General features: G+C 31.4%; 2 protein-coding genes across 3 annotated transcripts; one reads left to right on the forward strand and one right to left on the reverse strand.

Annotated features, from left to right (window-relative positions):
• Positions 1-1,415: 1,415 nt before the first annotated feature.
• Positions 1,416-2,679, reverse strand: LOC119609348 (odorant receptor 45a-like). The gene is made up of 4 exons (XM_037964083.1): positions 2,415-2,679; positions 2,127-2,307; positions 1,611-2,067; positions 1,416-1,547 (listed from the first exon to the last, which is right to left on the reverse strand). Exons 1-4 carry the CDS (start codon positions 2,677-2,679, stop codon positions 1,416-1,418), a joined length of 1,035 nt encoding a protein of 344 aa, XP_037820011.1.
• A 7,083-nt stretch (positions 2,680-9,762) lies between these two features.
• LOC119609344 lies at positions 9,763-10,667 on the forward strand. 2 transcript variants are annotated; one of them, XM_037964079.1, is made up of 2 exons: positions 9,763-10,130; positions 10,196-10,667. In XM_037964079.1, exons 1-2 carry the CDS (start codon positions 9,839-9,841, stop codon positions 10,489-10,491), a joined length of 588 nt encoding a protein of 195 aa, XP_037820007.1. In that variant the 5' UTR covers positions 9,763-9,838; the 3' UTR covers positions 10,492-10,667. The 2 variants fall into 2 exon arrangements, with proteins under 2 accessions (XP_037820007.1, XP_037820008.1); XM_037964080.1 differs by having other exon boundaries at positions 10,214-10,667.
• Positions 10,668-14,187: the final 3,520 nt, after the last annotated feature.

Raw genomic sequence — 14,187 nt, forward strand, 5'->3', positions numbered from 1 at the left:
GTTCTGTTCTAGTTCTGTTCTAGTTCTGTTCTAGTTCTGTTCTAGTTCTGTTCTAGTTCTGTTCTAGTTCTGTTCTAGTTCTGTTCTAGTTCTGTTCTAGTTTGTTCTAGTTCTGTTCTAGTTTGTCTAGTTCTGTTCTAGTTCTGTTCTAGTTCTGTTCTAGTTCTGTTCTAGTTCTGTTCTAGTTCTGTTCTAGTTCTGTTCTAGTTCTGTTCTAGTTCTGTTCTAGTTCTGTTCTAGTTCTGTTCTAGTTCTGTTCTAGTTCTGTTCTAGTTCTGTTCTAGTTCTGTTCTGTTCTATCTGTTCTAGTTCTGTTCTAGTTCTAGTTCTGTTCTAGTTCTGTTCTAGTTCTCTTCTAGTTCTGTTCTAGTTCTGTTCTAGTTCTGTTCTAGTTCTGTTCTAGTTCTGTTCTAGTTCTGTTCTAGTTCTGTTCTAGTTCTGTTCTAGTTCTGTTCTAGTTCTGTTCTAGTTCTGTTCTAGTTCTGTTCTAGTTCTGTCTAGTTCTGTTCTAGTTCTGTTCTAGTTCTGTTCTAGTTCTGTTCTAGTTTCTGTTCTAGTTCTGTTCTAGTTCTGTTCTAGTTCTGTTCTAGTTCTGTTCTAGTTCTGTTCTAGTTCTGTTCTAGTTCTGTTCTAGTTCTGTTCTAGTTTCTGTTCTAGTTCTGTTCTAGTTCTGTTCTAGTTTTGTTCTAGTTCTGTTCTAGTTCTGTTCTAGTTATGTTCTAGTTCTGTTCTAGTTCTGTTCTAGTTCTGTTCTAGTTCTGTTCTAGTTCTGTTCTAGTTCTGTTCTAGTTCTGTTCTAGTTCTGTTCTAGTTCTGTTCTAGTTCTGTTCTAGTTCTGTTCTAGTTCTGTTCTAGTTCTGTTCTAGTTCTGTTCTAGTTCTGTTCTAGTTCTGTTCTAGTTCTGTTCTAGTTCTGTTCTAGTTCTGTTCTAGTTCTGTTCTAGTTCTGTTCTAGTTCTGTTCTAGTTCTGTCTAGTTCTGTTCTAGTTCTGTCCTTCTTTCTAGTTCTGTCCTAGTTCTGTTCTAGTTCTATTCTTGTTCTGTTTTAATTCTGTTCTTTTCTATTCTTTCGATCCAATTCGGAAATTTTAAAACATTTTGAAGAATAAACTAAATGCATTATATTTTGGTGCTTTAAGCTTTAATAAATTATGTTATAAGCTGTGCGATATTCTCAAAAAAAAGATAATTTCTTTAAAGTTCCTTAATTGCTTTTCGTGTAGTTTAAAAATACTAGATGCTTAAACTCGTTAGCCCATCCTGCGAAAAGTAATAAATTATTCCTTCATGGCCGAGAGTAATGCATTGAATGAAAATGCAGTTTTTACAATCTTAAAAAAAGGAAAAATTTTGAAGAATTTCTTGGTGTTAATACATACATATAAACTTACATAAACCAACAAATTACGATCCACTTCAAAAAAACAAACCCCTCAATACTGACAACCTTTGCGAACGCATCAAGGGTAACAGCATTAGTTTCTTTTGTTGAGCAGACATTTTATGCCAAGGAAAATACAAATAAAAATCCGAACTCAACATTAAGCTCTAAAATTAAATATTATTTTATAAAAATTATATAATATAATATTCTTTTGAATAGCCACACACCTCATTCTTAATTTTCTCACCACCAAAACAATAAATCATTAATTGCATCACAACCGCTACCAGAACCATAAAATTAAATGGCATATTGGAGACATCGTCATCATTATTGAGCGTATAGAGGACAAAACACATTTGCAAACAACTCAGCATAACCTCAGCCCATAAAATTTCACCAAAAATGTTATTCAAACCTTGAGTAAAATCTAATGTTTTATTATGATAATAAACGATTGTACCTAAGTCACGGGTAAAATTTTCATTATCATTATCTTTTAGCTTTAAAGCAACACTTTCCACTTTACATCTTAATATGCGAAAATGGGCCGATATATTGTATATATACCAGCCATAGAGAGTATCAATGCCCACAGTCATATTGAGCAAAGCATAGATATAGATCAAGGATAAAATATAGTTAAGAGCGAACATAATAAAGCCACCCTGATCAAAAGGAAATCTTTTAAAAATCAAAAACATTAGTTTTATTTTATTAAAAATATTATATTTCATACTAACTTGCCACCAAAGGGTAGTTTCTTATTAAAACCTCCATTTTGTTTATAGTCATAAATCATGAATGTTATAGGTACTATGCCAGCGCAACCCACCGCTACCCAACAGGCATAAAAGTACATTTTTCCAATTAACTGAGACCTTTGATTTTCAGACAGCCATTTTTTGTACTCCTCCGAATTGGCTTAAAATATATATATATATATATATATATATATATATATATATATATATATATATATATATATATATAAAAATTACTACTCAAACGACTTCTTTAACTGCACTCACCTCTCATCGCCAATAGATTCATATCCCAAATTAATTTCATAAATTTACCTCCCTTAGCCAAGAACACCGATATTTTAATTAATATCAAACAGCCCTGATTGAACATGGATAAAGCCCCGGTGGCTTTATCTATGTTAGAAACACTTTGAGTCGCAAAACTAATTAAACCATATTCCAAATAAATTGTACAACCAATTAGTAAGAAAAATTTTCTATAATCCTTCAATAATTTGCTCCTTTTAAGATTATTAATATCGATACCCATTTTTAATAAAGTAAAATGTTGGGTTGTTAGATATTCCAAGTTCTGTTTAGCCTTTTCGAAAGACATTTCCTTTGACAACGAAGGTTACTTAGCATTTGGTAAAACTAAACGTTTTGTTCAAAAATATATAGTTTGTTTTTGGACAATTAAGTTTAAGGAATTGCGAAAATTGTAATTACATATTACGTTTGTGAATACATTATTAATTAAACTGCACCCTACAGAAATGTAAAAAAGGGATATTAAGTTCTTTCCAATTGTGGGCTGCTCTACTTCAGTTAAGTTCTAGTTCAGTTCTTGTTCAGTTCTAGTTCAGTTCTAGTTCAGTTCTAGTTCAGTTCTAGTTCAGTTCTAGTTCAGTTCTAGTTCAGTTCTAGTTCAGTTCTAGTTCAGTTCTAGTTCAGTTCTAGTTCAGTTCTAGTTCAGTTCTAGTTCAGTTCTAGTTCAGTTCTAGTTCAGTTCTAGTTCAGTTCTAGTTCAGTTCTAGTTCAGTTCCATTTTTTGTGTGAAAACATAAAAGTCCATTTTCTGGCTAAACTAGAAGAGCTAGGGCTAAAACAATGAAAATCTGTGATCACTTAAATTTCTTACTAAAATTCCATTTTTTGAGTGAAAACTTAAAAGTCCATTTTCTGGCTAATCTAGAAGTGCTAGGACCAAAACAATGAAAATCTGTGATCACTTAAATTTCCTACCAAAATTCCATTTTTTGAGTGAAAACATAAAAGTCCATTTTCTGGCTAATCTAGAAGAGCTAGGACCAAAACAATGAAAATCTGTGATCACTTAAATTTCCTACCAAAATTCCATTTTTTGAGTGAAAACATAAAAGTCCATTTTCTGGCTAAACTAGAAGAGCTAGGGCCAAAACAATGAAAATCTGTGATCACTTAAATTTCTAACTAAAATTCCATTTTTTGAGTGAAAACTTAAAAGTCCATTTTCTGGCTAATCTAGAAGAGCTAGGACCAAAACAATGAAAATCTGTGATCACTTAAATTTCCTACCAAAATTCCATTTTTTGAGTGAAAACATAAAAAAAAGTCCATTTTCTGGCTAAACTAGAAGATTTCCTACCAAAATTCCATTTTTTGACTGAAAACATAAAAGTCCATTTTCTTGCTAAACTAGAAGATTTCCTACCAAAATACCATTTTTTTAGTGAAAACATAAAAGTCCATTTTCTGGCTAAACTAGAAGAGCTAGGGCCAAAACAATGAAAATCTGTGATCACTTAAATTTCTTACTAAAATTCCATTTTTTGGGCGAAAACTTAAAAGTCCATTTTCTGGCTAAACTAGAAGATTTCCTACCAAAATTCCATTTTTTGAGTGAAAACATAAAAGTCCATTTTCTGGCTAAACTAGAAGATTTCCTACCAAAATACCATTTTTTTAGTGAAAACATAAAAGTCCATTTTCTGGCTAAACTAGAAGAGCTAGGGCCAAAACAATGAAAATCTCTGATCACTTTTATTTTGTATGAAAATTCCATTTTTTGAGTGAAAACATAAAAGTCCATTTTCTGGCTAAACTAGAAGAGCTAGGGCCAAAATAATGAAAATCTGTGATCACTTAAATTTCCTACCAAAATTCCATCTTTTTGAGTGAAAACATAAAAATCCATTTTCTGGCTAAACTAGAAGAGCTACGGCCTAAATAATGAAAATCTGTGATTACTTATATATTGTACCAAAATTCCATATTTTGAGTGAAAACATAAAAGTCCATTTTCTTATTAAACTAGAAGAGCTAGGGCCAAAACAATGAAAATCTGTGATCACTTAAATTTCTTACTAAAATTCCATTTTTTGAGTGAAAACATAAAAGTTCATTTTCTGGCTAAACTAGAAGAGCTAGGGCCTAAATCATGAAAATCTGTGATCGCTCATATTTTGCACTAAAATTCCATTTTTTAGTGAAAACATAAAAGTCCATTTTCTGGCTAAACTAGAAGAGCTAGGGCCAAAGCAATGAAAATCTTAAATTTCTTACTAAAATTCCATTTTTTGAGTGAAAACATAAAAGTCCATTTTCTGGCTAAACTAGAAGAGCTAGGGCCAAAACAATGAAAATCTGTGATCACTTATATTTTGTACCAAAATTCCAAAACAATGAAAATCTGTGATCATTTTTATTTCCTACCGAAATTCCATTTTTTGAGTGAGAACATAAAAGTCCATTTTCTGGCTAAACTAGAAGAGCTAGGGCTAAAACAATGAAAATCTGTGATCACTTAAATTTCCTACCAAAAATCCATTTCTTGAGTGAAAACATAAAAGTCCATTTTCTGGCTAAACTAGAAGAGCTATGACCAAAACAATGAAAATCTGTGCACTTTATTTCCTACCAAAATTCCATTTTTGAGTGAAAACATAAAAGTCCATTTTCTGGCTAAACTAGAAGAGCTAGGGCCAAAACAATGAAAATCTGTGATCATTTATATTTCCTACCAAAATTCCATTTTTTGAGTGAAAACATAAAAATCCATTTTCTGGCTAAACTAGAAGAGCTAGGGCTAAAACAATGAAAATCTGTGATCACTTATATTTTGTACCAAAATTCCATTTTGTGTGAAAACATAAAAGTCCATTTTCTGGCTAAACTAGAAGAGCTAGGGCCAAAACAATGAAAATCTGTAATCACTTATATTTTGTACCAAAATTCCATTTTGTGTGAAAACATAAAAGCCCATTTTCTGGCTAAACTAGAAGAGCTAGGGCCAAAACAATGAAAATCTGTGATCACTTAAATTTTGTACCAAAATTCCATTTTTAGAGTGAAAACATAAAAGTCCATTTTCTGACAAAACTAGAAGAGCTAGGGCTAAAACAATGAAAATCTGTGATCACTTATATTTTGTACCAAAATTCCATTTTTTGAGTGAAAATATAAAAGTCCATTTTCTGGCTAAACTAGAAGAGCTAGGGCCAAAACAATGAAAATCTGTGATCACTTATATTTTGTACCAAAATTCCATTTTTTGAGTGAAAATATAAAAGTCCATTTTCTGGCTAAACTAGAAGAGCTAGGGCCAAAACAATGAAAATCTGTGATCACTTAAATTTTGTACCAAAATTCCATTTTTTGAGTGAAAATTTAAAAGTCCATTTTCTGGCTAAACCAGAAGAGCTAGGTCTTAAACAATGAAAATCTGTGATCAATTATATTTTGTACCAAAAATCCTAAACTAGAAGAGCTAGGGGCAAAACAATAAAAATCTGTGATCACTTATATATTGGATCAAAATTTAATTTTTTGAGTGAAAACATAAAAGTCCATTTTAGACCACATAAACAAAAATTTTGTTTGTGTCCATGAATTTGGAGAACACTTCTTTCTATACTGTAATATTCCAAATTAATCATTTAAACCTTGTAAAGAGTCACAATTTTTTTTGTGAAATTATAGTGGGTTGTATATTTTCATTTAGCAGTATTTTATTGCGAATTTAATTATAGGCTTTCATTAAGAAAATATGCAAAATTGTTATTCAGCCATAAACAAATTGTTAATTGTTATTCACTAAAAATAGCAGCTTAAAATAATTGAAATAAAACAAATTATTAACCAAAAAAACATGAATGGGCTATAAATTTACAAAAACAAAATCAAACATTATAATAATTTAAAACAGGAAAATTATAAACAAAATTTAATTGGAAAGCATTAACTTTTTAAAACTTTACGAATATATCGTCATTGACAGTGAGTGACAAGAACACACTTGACCACATCTTTCTATTAAAAGATATTTTACTCTAAATGCCGTGTATTAAATATAATTGGTCCACATTAGCTTCCATTATAAATTACATACCAGATTATTAAATTTCATTTATGCAGTTTCCTTCTGTGGACCAATAAACTGGATAGTGAAGATATTGCTTGTCATATGAATACATTGTTCAAGATTTAAGTCATAGATATTTTATATACATAAAATGTTTTTATCATTCTTCTGTAACCACTGATTTGAACATTATACAAAAATGCGGAAGTCTTTTTGCGAGTGGCAAAGAAGTTGGCAAAAAGAACTTGACCATGAAGGAGTTGCCCAGTAAATAAATTAGTTTGAGATAAAATTATATTTTGCACTCTCATGTTCCGGATCTAAAAGTCAATTGGTGAACTCAGTACTTAATAAAAGTCTAAAACAACTAACTAGAATTGAAGTGAACTAGAACTGAAGTGAACTAGAAGTGAACTAGAAATGAACTAGAACTGAACTAGAACTGAAGTGAACTAGAAGTGAACTAGAAATGAACTAGAACTGAACTAGAACTGAACTAGAACTGAACTAGAACTGAACTAGAACTGAACTAGAACTGAACTAGAACTGAACTAGAACTGAACTAGAACTGAACTAGAACTGAACTAGAACTGAACTAGAACTGAACTAGAACTGAACTAGAACTGAACTAGAACTGAACTAGAACTGAACTAGAACTGAACTAGAACTGAACTAGAACTGAACTAGAACTGAACAAGAACTGAACTAGCACTAAACTAGAACTGAACTAGAACTGAACTAGAACTGAACTAGAACTGAACTAGAACTGAACTAGAACTGAACTAGAACTGAACTAGAACTGAACTAGAACTGAACTAGAACTGAACTAGAACTGAACTAGAACTGAACTAGAACTGAACTAGAACTGAACTAGAACTGAACTAGAACTGAACTAGAACTAAACTAGAACTGAACTAGAACTGAACTAGAACTGAACTAGAACTGAACTAGAACTGAACTAGAACTGAACTAGAACTGAACTAGAACTGAACTAGAACTGAACTAGAACTTAACTAGAACTGAACTAGAACTGAACTAAAACTGAACAGAACTGAACTAGCACTAAACTAGAACTGAACTAGAACTGAACTAGAACTGAACTAGAACTGAACTAGAACTGAACTAGAACTGAACTAGAACTGAACTAGAACTGAACTAGAACTGAACTAGAACTGAACTAACTGAACTAGAACTGAACTAGAACTGAACTAGAACTGAACTAGAACTGAACTAGAACTGAACTAGAACTGACTAGAACTGAACTAGAACTGAACTAGAACTGAACTAGAACTGAACTAGAACTGAACTAGAACTAGAACTGAACTAGAACTGAACTAGAACTGAACTGAACTGAACTAGAACTGAACTAGAACTGAACTAGAACTGAACTAGAACTGAACTAGAACTGAACTAGAACTGAACTAGAACTGAACTAGAACTGAACTAGAACTGAACTAGAACTGAACTAGAACTGAACTAGAACTGAACTAGAACTGAACTAGAACTGAACTATAAACTGAACTAGAACTGAACTAGAACTGAACTAGAACTGAACTAGAACTGAACTAGAACTGAACTAGAACTGACTAGAACTGAACTAGCACTGAACTAGAACTGAACTAGAACTGAACTAGAACTGAACTAGAACTGAACTAGAACTGAACTAGAACTGAACTAGAACTGAACTAGAACTGAACTAGACTGAACTAGAACTGAACTAGAACTGACTAGAACTGACTAGAACTGAACTAAACTGAACTAGAACTGAACTAGAACTGAACTAGAACTGAACTAGAACTGAACTAGAACGAACTAGAACTGAACTAGAACTGAACTAGAACTGAACTAGAACTGAACTGAACTGCAACTAGAACTGAGACTAGAACTGGAACTAGAACTGAACTAGAACTGAACTAGAACTGAACAGAACTGAACTAGAACTGAACTAGAACTGAACTAGAACTGAACTGAACTAGAACTGAACTAGAACTGAACTAGAACTGAACTAGAACTGAACTAGAACTGAACTAGAACTGAACTAGAACTGAACTAGAACTGAACTAGAACTGAACTAGAACTGAACTAGAACTGAACTAGAACTGAACTAGAACTGAACTAGAACTGAACTAGAACTGAACTAGAACTGAACTAGAACTGAACTAGAACTGAAGTAGAACTGAACTAGAACTGAACTAGAACTGAACTAAACTGAACTAGAACTGAACTAGAACTGAACTAGAACTGAACTAGAACTGAACTAGAACTGAACTAGAACTGAACTAGAACTGAACTAGAACTGAACTAGAACTGAACTAGAACTGAACTAGAACTGAACTAGAACTGAACTAGAACTGAACTAGAACTGAACTAGAACTGAACTAGAACTGAACTAGAACTGAACTAGAACTGAACTAGAACTGAACTAGAACTGAACTAGAACTGAACTAGAACTGAACTAGAACTGAACTAGAACTGAACTAGAACTGAACTAGAATGAACTAGAACTGAACTAGAACTGAACTAGAACTGAACTAGAACTGAACTAGAACTGAACTAGAACTGAACTAGAACTGAACTAGAACTGAACTAGAACTGAACTAGAACTGAACTAGAACTGAACTAGAACTGAACTAGAACTGAACTAAACTGAACTAGAACTGAACTAGAACTGAACTAAAACTGAACTAGAACTGAACTAAACTGAACTAGAACTGAACTAGAACTGAACTAGAACTGAACTAGAACTGAACTAGAACTGAACTAGAACTGAACTAGAACTGAACTAGAACTGAACTAGAACTGAACTAGAACTGAACTAGAACTGAACTAGAACTGAACTAGAACTGAACTAGAACTGAACTAGAACTGAACTAGAACTGAACTAGAACTGAACTAGAACTGAACTAGAACTGAACTAGAACTGAACTAGAACTGAACTAGATGCGATCAAGGACTGAATTGAAATTTTATTGTAAAATTACTCATTGGGTTGTCAAACTACTTTGGGTGCCTCAAACCGGTATCAGAACAGCAAACTTAAAGAACAAACAAATTTCAAAACTCCTTCTCCTGTTGCAACATTAACTCCAGCCAAAAACCTGTCTTCAATTAGATGTTATGTAATCATTGAGTGTACACTCAGCTAAAAAACGAAAAAAAAAAAATGAAGATGACACCTAACATAGAATAGAACCAAGAACAGGTCTTGTTCAAAAATGCTTTCAAGCCAAAAATCGATTGCCAACAAATAGTTTCATAACTTCAAGACTAATCAAGGCTCAAACAAGAAATCATTGCATAACCAAACGTTCAACGTAAAGGTTCTCTGCTCATAAAGAAACTTTTCTTAGTAACTCCTTCGAAAAAAATGTGTAAATTTACCAATCGTTTATTTGTATTCGCCTTAAGTTGTTTACTGAGCCTACAAATGGTTTGTGTCTGGGCTAAACCTATACACAGTTCTTCACGTGATGATGCTGAAGATTTGGGGACTTTAATAGCTTTATCGACCTTAATGAATTCTCAAGATGTTCATTATGATCAGAGGCAAAAGGGTGATGAAAATTATCGCATTAAATTGGATGGTTTCTTTATTGGTTTACCTCAAGAAGATAGTTCTACTTTACTGCTGCTTACGGATGATTTATTTGAGAGTATCGGTAAGTTAAAATCAATTAATAAAAGAATACAATTTTAAATAATATGTACTTTACATCTCATAAAGATGATGATTATCTTTCAGCTTTGGGTAAAAATAAACCAGCAGCTAAGGGAGCACCAACATCTTCAGCCGCCTCCTCATCATTAGCAAGCTCTGCTGCAGCAGATAGTTCTCCTGCAGCCTCTGAAAATAATCTCAATCTTTCTTCCAACAATGCTTTAAACCCCTCGAATAATTTGCCGGAAATTCCTGCACCCAAAAAATATCTAGAAGCTAGACATGGTTTGAATTCGGGCTCTAGAACTAAGTCTTATATAGCACAATTCTTAAAGTTACTTAAAAGGGTACGCAAACATTAAGTTAAGAATTGAAGTTCTATAAATCGGACAAAATCATTTATCATTATCAACCACCAGATTTTTTTAATAAATTAATATTAAATGTATTTTCTTTATAAAGAAATTCGGAGTAATAAAGACTGTTAAATTAAGTTATAAAACTACATACATTGTTTTAAGAGAAAAATTAAAATTGTATTAAGTTAGAAGTAGAGATTTTTTAAATAAATAAAATGTTTAAAACTTAAACTCAAGTTGTTTCGAAATTTAACATTTTGCAATGAGAGTTTTGCCTGTTACATAATTGAACTAGAACTGATGTAGAACTGAACTAGAACTGAATTAGAACTGAACTAGAACTGAACTAGAACTGAACTAAAACTGAACTAGAACTGAACTAGAACTGAACTAGAACTGAACTAGAAATGAACTAGAACTGAACTAGAGCTGAACTAGAACTGAACTAGAACTGAACTAGAACTGAACTAGAACTGAACTAGAACTGAACTAGAACTGAACTAGAACTGAACTAGAACTGTACTAGAACTGAACTAGAACAGAACTAGAACTAGAAACTGAACTAGAATTGAACTGGAACTGAACTGGAACTGAACTAGAACTAAACTAGAACTGAACTGGAACTGAACTAGAACTGAACTAGAACAGAACTAGAACTGAACTAGAACTGAACTAGAACTGAACTAGAACTGAACTAGAACTGAACTAGAACTGAAACTAGAACTGAAACTAGAACTGAACTAGAACTGAACTAGAACTGAACTAGAACTGAACTAGAACTGAACTAGAACTGAACTAGAACTGAACTAGAACTGAACTAGAACTGAACTAGAACTGAACTAGAACTGAACTAGAACTGAACTAGAACTGAACTAGAACTGAACTAGAACTGAACTAGAACTGAACTAGAACTGAACTAGAACTGAACTAGAACTGAACTAGAACTGAACTAGAACTGAACTAGAACTGAACTAGAACTGAACTAGAACTGAACTAGAACTGAACTAGAAACTGAACTAGAACTGAACTAGAACTGAACTAGAAACTAGAATTGAACTAGAACTGAACTAGAACTGAACTAGAACTGAACTAGAACTGAACTAGAACTGAACTAGAACTGAACTAGAACTGAACTAGAACTGAACTAGAACTGTACTAGTTTATACTCCAATTTTTACTTTAATCATCAATCTTCTTAAAATTCTAGTTTTGCATCGATAGCAGAAGTTTGGATACTCCCATTTTAGCTACGATTGTGATTTTTGCATCGATCGTCGATCTCTTTGTGCTTCAGTTTTAAATTCCAGAATAACGTGATATAGTTCCTTTTGAAACCTTCAGATTTTTATTAAAACATTTTGTATTTATCTTTAAAATTTTTAAATATTTATTATCATACTTTTAATTTGTTTATTTTTTTATAATTAATTTGCATTTAAATTTTTAAGTTTTATAATATTTTCTTTTTAAATTTAATCTTATAAACATCAAAATTCTATTATTATCATATTCATAATTTGTTTATTTTAACTATTGATTTTCATGAGTGTTGTATAATGTCTTTTTGTTCTTTTGTTTTTGGTTTAATATTAATTAATTACAAAAAATATATGTTTTAAATATTTTGTTTAATATTTATTATGTAATTTAATATTTCTTTTAAGTTAAGTTATTGTTTTAGTAATTTATTAATTTCTTATTTTAATTAAGATAATATTTTTATTACATATTTTGTTGTGTTTTTTCAATAAATTGACATTTTCTAAAACAAGCAATTAATTAAAATTGTAAAACAAAACTAAATTTGGCAAATTGCTAAACTAATTTAAAAACTAAATTGGTTAAAAACTTTTAATATTGTTGACTTTGTTGCAAATATTTGGTAGCAAAATATATTTAATATTTGTTTTTGTGTGTGCGTGTGTTGCTGAGAGTGTGGTGTACGTTTTATGTTTGTGTTAATTATTGCTTAAACTTATAATTATTATTAACTTTTTTTTAAACTTATTTTAATGTTTTATAAAAAAAAAAACTACACAAAATACAAACTGAGGTTCAAATGGTTATGGAAAGGTTATTGTTGATTAAAAGAGGAACCAAATAGAAAATAGTTTGTGAGGATTTAAAGAAAAAAAACATAAATTTTAATTAATTAACAAAAAAAAAATACTGTGTAAAGTTAAACCAGAAAAATGTTGCCAGATTATAAGAAGCTAAAGTTAAAATCAAAGATCGTTTTACAACCGATCGCTGCACTATTTATACTCCAAGTTTAGCTGCGATCATAGATCATTTTGTTATAAATATAGATCATTTTGTTATAAAATTGTTGCTTGATAGTGGATCTCTTTAGGAATTTTACACTTAAACTTTAGATCATTTTGTGCTCCAGTTTTACATTCGATAGTGGATCTTTATTTTAGCTTCGATCGTCGATCTTTAATTAGCTTTAATTGTAGATCCGTTTGTACTGCAGTTTTAGTTTCGATCTTGAGTCTTTTAATACTTTTTAAGTTAACAGCGATCGAAGATCTTTTTATACTTCAATATTAGTTTCGATTGTAGATCTTTTTATACTTCGATCGTAGATCTTTTTATACGCAAATTTATTCCTTAATCGTCGCACTTGTGTTATCTTGTTCCTGCATCTATTTATACATAAATTTTAGTTTCGATTGTTGTCCATTTTATACTCCCGCTTTGGGGTCGATCATCAAGTATGTTTAGCTTCAATCGTCGATCTTTTTATTATACTCTAATTTCAGCCTCGATCGTCGATAATTTTATACTTCAATGTTGGCTATGATCGTACTTTTATTTGTACTCTAATTTAAGCATTGATCGTGGTTTGTTGAAACTTTAATTTTTGAGTTAATCGATCGATATTTTTATCTTCCGATTTTTGCTTTTTGATCGTAGATCTTTTTATACTAGTTTTAGTTTCGATCTTAGTTTTATTTATGCTTCAAATATTGCTTCGATCTTTGCACTTTTTGCTTTATCGTCGATCTCTTTATACCCTAATTTTAGCCATGATCGTCGATAATTTTATACTTTAATGCTCACACTTTTATTTATACTCCAATTAGCATCGATCGTGAATTATTCTATACTTCCATTTCAGCTTCGATTGTCGATCTTTGTCAAATATTGCTAAGATCGTAGATATTTTTGTATTGCAATTTCAGCTTCTTATCGAAATCTTTTTATACTCAAATGACCGCTATGATCGTAACCTTATTTATACTCCAATTTTAGCTTTGCTCATAGATTATTACATATTTCTATTTTGGCATCGATTAACGATCTTTTTATATTTCAATTTTAGCTTCGATCGTAGATCTTTCTATACTCCTATTTTGGCTTCGATCGTAGATATTCTTATACTCCAGTATTGGCTACGATCTTCGTTTTATGTATTCTTCAAATTACTTTGATCGTCCGTCTTTTTTTTTGCAATTTCAGCTTCTATCCGAGATCTTTCTATATTCAGATTTTAGCTACGATCGTCGATCTTTTTATATTCAAATCTTAGCTATGATCGTGCAACTTTAGCTTCGATCGCAGATCTTTCTCTTCTCCTGTATTTTAAAACACAATTTTGGCTTCAATCTTAGTTTTATATATAGTGAAAATGTTGCTTTGATCGTCGGTCTTTTTGTATTGCAATTTCAGCCACTATCCGAGATCTTTCTAAAC

This window comes from Lucilia sericata, unplaced genomic scaffold, assembly GCF_015586225.1.
Source record: "Lucilia sericata isolate MDLA Ls3-8-SP2 unplaced genomic scaffold, ASM1558622v1 Contig000961F_arrow, whole genome shotgun sequence".
Classification (NCBI taxonomy): domain Eukaryota; kingdom Metazoa; phylum Arthropoda; class Insecta; order Diptera; family Calliphoridae; genus Lucilia; species Lucilia sericata.